The sequence below is a fragment of the Cebidichthys violaceus genome, unplaced genomic scaffold, assembly GCF_023349555.1.
Source record: "Cebidichthys violaceus isolate CVI_PGR_0920_01 unplaced genomic scaffold, fCebVio1.0.p SCAF_28, whole genome shotgun sequence".
Taxonomy (NCBI): Eukaryota; Metazoa; Chordata; class Actinopteri; order Perciformes; family Stichaeidae; genus Cebidichthys; species Cebidichthys violaceus.
In genome coordinates, this window is record NW_027176461.1 from 1,615,001 (window position 1) to 1,618,656 (window position 3,656).

At 39.0% G+C, this 3,656-nt stretch overlaps 1 protein-coding gene across 1 annotated transcript in view; it reads right to left on the reverse strand.

Annotated features, from left to right (window-relative positions):
- Positions 1-3,146, reverse strand: part of tmx1 (thioredoxin-related transmembrane protein 1) — a 6,358-nt gene extending 3,212 nt beyond the window's left edge. The window contains exons 1-5 of the mRNA XM_068721835.1: positions 2,917-3,146; positions 2,398-2,513; positions 1,305-1,350; positions 560-688; positions 171-216 (exon numbers count right to left, since the gene is read on the reverse strand). Coding sequence (XP_068577936.1) covers positions 171-216; positions 560-688; positions 1,305-1,350; positions 2,398-2,513; positions 2,917-3,119 — 540 coding nt within the window. The 5' untranslated portion in view covers positions 3,120-3,146. The remainder of the gene's footprint in view (positions 1-170; positions 217-559; positions 689-1,304; positions 1,351-2,397; positions 2,514-2,916) is intronic.
- Positions 3,147-3,656: the final 510 nt, after the last annotated feature.

A 3,656-nucleotide genomic window follows, 5' to 3' on the forward strand; every position in this document is an offset into this window, starting at 1 on the left:
ACCCAGTTGTTGTTGTTTCATGTAAAAGCCAGTCCTCCCTCATGCAATTTCACACTGAGCTGCACATTCTTCTTTGAATGGATTGTGGGGAAATGAAATAAACACCTTCCCACTTATAACAACCTACATGTTGACAGACAGCACGACCAGAGAGTAAAATCCTCACTTACCCGGATAAACATGGAGAGCTTGAACAGAGCAGACATTGAATTCATTCTGCCCAAAAGAGGAGGAAAACGACAGCATGTAATTTAACACGGATTAGTCAAACTGTAACATCATTTAAGCCTAATCATGAAAAAAGAACAAGTAGGAGACGGGAGGGGGTGTTTGTGGTTCTGCTTTTAAACCAACAGAGAAGACACTAAGAATAGAACAAACAGGGCTGGTATCTCATGTTGTTTTCTGTTATTTCTCCTTGGGGCTTTGGCGATTTCAATCTTAATACATCTTACGATAACCAGAAGAGCTTCTATTTTTGATATTGATGTATAACCTCACTATCACACTTCATCATCATCATCACCATCATGATCAGATAAAAACTGTGGATACTCACAGAATCGAAGACGGTCCGAACCAAGATGAAATCGGCTCGACCGCTTTCCATTTCTGCTCATCGACAAAGCTGAGGAAGTCGTCTTTAGTGCGAGCTCCCTGGTACTTCCTGAAGACGCCATCTTTACAGCTAGAACACAATCAACGACACAAAACATTTGAGGAACATTCGGTGTTTTCACTCACAGAACCTGAAAGAGACCCAAAAGGGCCTGCTTCACCACCACCACCCTGTTTTATACAACATCACCAATAAGAATCTTTTTAATTTGAAACTTGAGATAATCATTATTTCTTGATATAAATTGAATGGTTAATCAGAATAAATCATAGATAGATGACTCCATAGATTTTAGTTGCATCCCGTTACTGAAAATAATTGTGGTATATATTATGTTAACCCCAACTGTGGCATATTTCAGAAACACATATTGTATTTATGCTAACAAATTAAGACTTTTTTTCCCTTTATTAAATCTTTAATAAAGGGAAAAATTATATCTTTATATATAATTATATTGTATTATATATATAAAAATGAAATTAATTATATCTTTGTTAAAGAAACAACAAGATGTAGTCTTGTTAATGTTAATGTGACATCTGATGAGCTAAAAGTACATGAGATTCTAAGCTTACTTAAACTCACGATGATAATGATGATGATGCACATCCGTGTTGCATAAACCACAAGCAGCCACACAAGAGGAAGCAAAAAAAAAAACTCAGAATAAATAAGAACTTACTGGTAAATGGTAGGAAGTGAAGTAATGATGAATCGCCCGCTCAGACCTTACAGAGAGAGAAGACAAAGTAAAGTCAGTGTGCAGGAAGGACTGGTTTGACTCAAGACATTTCACACTTGGCAGACAGCCGAATTAATGATTTATAGTAGCTCCACTGCCACTGGCTTACATGAATATTTCACAGAGAGCTGGAAAACAAATATTAACACAAGATACACTGCGAAATAAAGTAGCCCTGAGGTGAATACCACTTTGTTAAAGCTCATACAGATCTTTCTAAAAGGTGTCATTTTTAAGGATGTAGTTTGCTGCGGTGTTAACCAAAATAACCGGTCTTTGAGTCAATATTTTGAGAGTCAGTGTGTGACCACTGTTCCTTCAGGTATTTTGAGACAATTCTACAATTAATCACACAACTTTGCACTGAATTAAAAATGACGCATCTACGAATCTGGTAGCAACCATCTCGTACTTCAGTAAGTGGCCTTATGTTGCCTTCCAAACTCATAAAATAGCCTCTAACACCTGACCCACACTGACGTTATGTTGCAAAATCAATGAGCGGGACAATAATGAATTTTTGTATCCAATTTTTTGGTTTATCTTTAGCAAATGCTGAAAAATTACACTCACTTGCCAGTTTATCAAGTCCACATCTTCATGTAGGTTATAGTGAAGCTTTTTGTTTGTTTGTTTGACTGTTTCAGAGACGTGTCGGCTCAGCTTTAAGGCCATGTTTGAGGCTCTAGTTTGTAATGCTGTTGAATTGTATTGCCACATACAGAGGTCTTCCTAATATTTAGTCTAGATAAAATATTAGAAACACCTCCTATAATATACAGTTGTATGTGAAATTACATTAGACAAGGTATTATAGCTAAAGAAATATAGCTAAAGAAATATAGCTAAATTTAGCAGAACTGAATCAACACTTCTGACACAGTTACAACAATAAAAGGACATTACAGGCTACATCTGTATGGTGTTTACTGCAGAGCTGCGTTGAGGTATTACATCTTAGTTGTCCTGCTGTAGCTCTGTTTTGTGTTGCATGTATGAGTCAGTGGAGCTGACAGAGGTCACTGAAGCCTACCGGGTTGTTCCGTCACGTCCACCTTGGCGATGTTGACCCCCATGTCTTCCCCCCAGTCCGCGAACTCCTTCCACGCCGCCTGGAGCTGCTGACACGCTGGACACCAGGGCGCGTAGCTGCGGGGGTATCAAGTTTCACAAGCAAATAACTCAGATAAACTGCACAATCACGTTACAACGCTGTATAGATAACGTTATTTACTGAGTACAAGTTTAAATGTACTGACGGACCCGACTGTACTTTATTAGCGAGTTACTAAGCTAAACGACAAGCATACAACCCTGTAGTAAGCTGGTTAGCTAAGTAAAGATGGCAGCTATTAGCTTAGCGTAGACATTTAGCAACGGGTCAGGACTAAATTAGGTTGGATAAAATAATAATCAGATAAAACAGGGCATTAAGGCTTGAATATGACCGGACACCGGGATTCATGCCCCGTTTCTACGAGCTCAAAATAGTGCTACGGTAACGTAACTGACAAGCTAGCTATATCCGGTTAGCTGTTAGCAGGACACTGACAATTCAATCATCCATTCTCCGGTCAGGATCTCCTCCCACGACCCGTCCGTCACTTCTCTGAGGCTGTCACGTTTTGCCGAGACCGGTGGCGAAGATAAATACACCGCCAGAAAAAAACAACATATCCACGAGCGGTGTTTCGTTTGCCGTGTTAAGAAAAACATTGTTGAGCCTATGTTGCAACTAGCTAGCAAACACGCCATGTCTGTTCAGAACTGTTCAGAGAGAACTCCGCTCACTTCCGGTGTGCGCCCTAAAGCAACCCCCACTCACTTCCGGTGTGCAGTTAGCGGTAACTAGTGGGAAAGTCTGGAATTATATTTAGAAAATACAAATATAAAATTAGCAGTTATCAAGTGTTGTGTGCTAAGTCGTTGAACAGGAAAAAAAAAAAAGCCAAATTAGAGATGCAAATGTCAGCATAAAGGTGTGCAAGTAATGCTGATGGCAGACGTACACATCAACTTGAAGGCTGAATTATTTAAACGAACCAAAGGCAATAGAGTAAAATAAAGCAGCTTGTCAAGTCTATAAAGTATGAAGTACTCTATTTTATTCTTATTTATTGTACACGTGTTTGACCAGCAGATGGTGCTGTCGTTTCTAAAATAGACCAGAAAGGAGGTAGATAGAGCTGTTGCACCTGAGAGAAAACGTTGGCCTAGGTTAATGAATGTGTATGTAATGTATTGTAGACAATGATGGAAAAAGTATTCAGATATTTTACTTCAGCAAAAGTA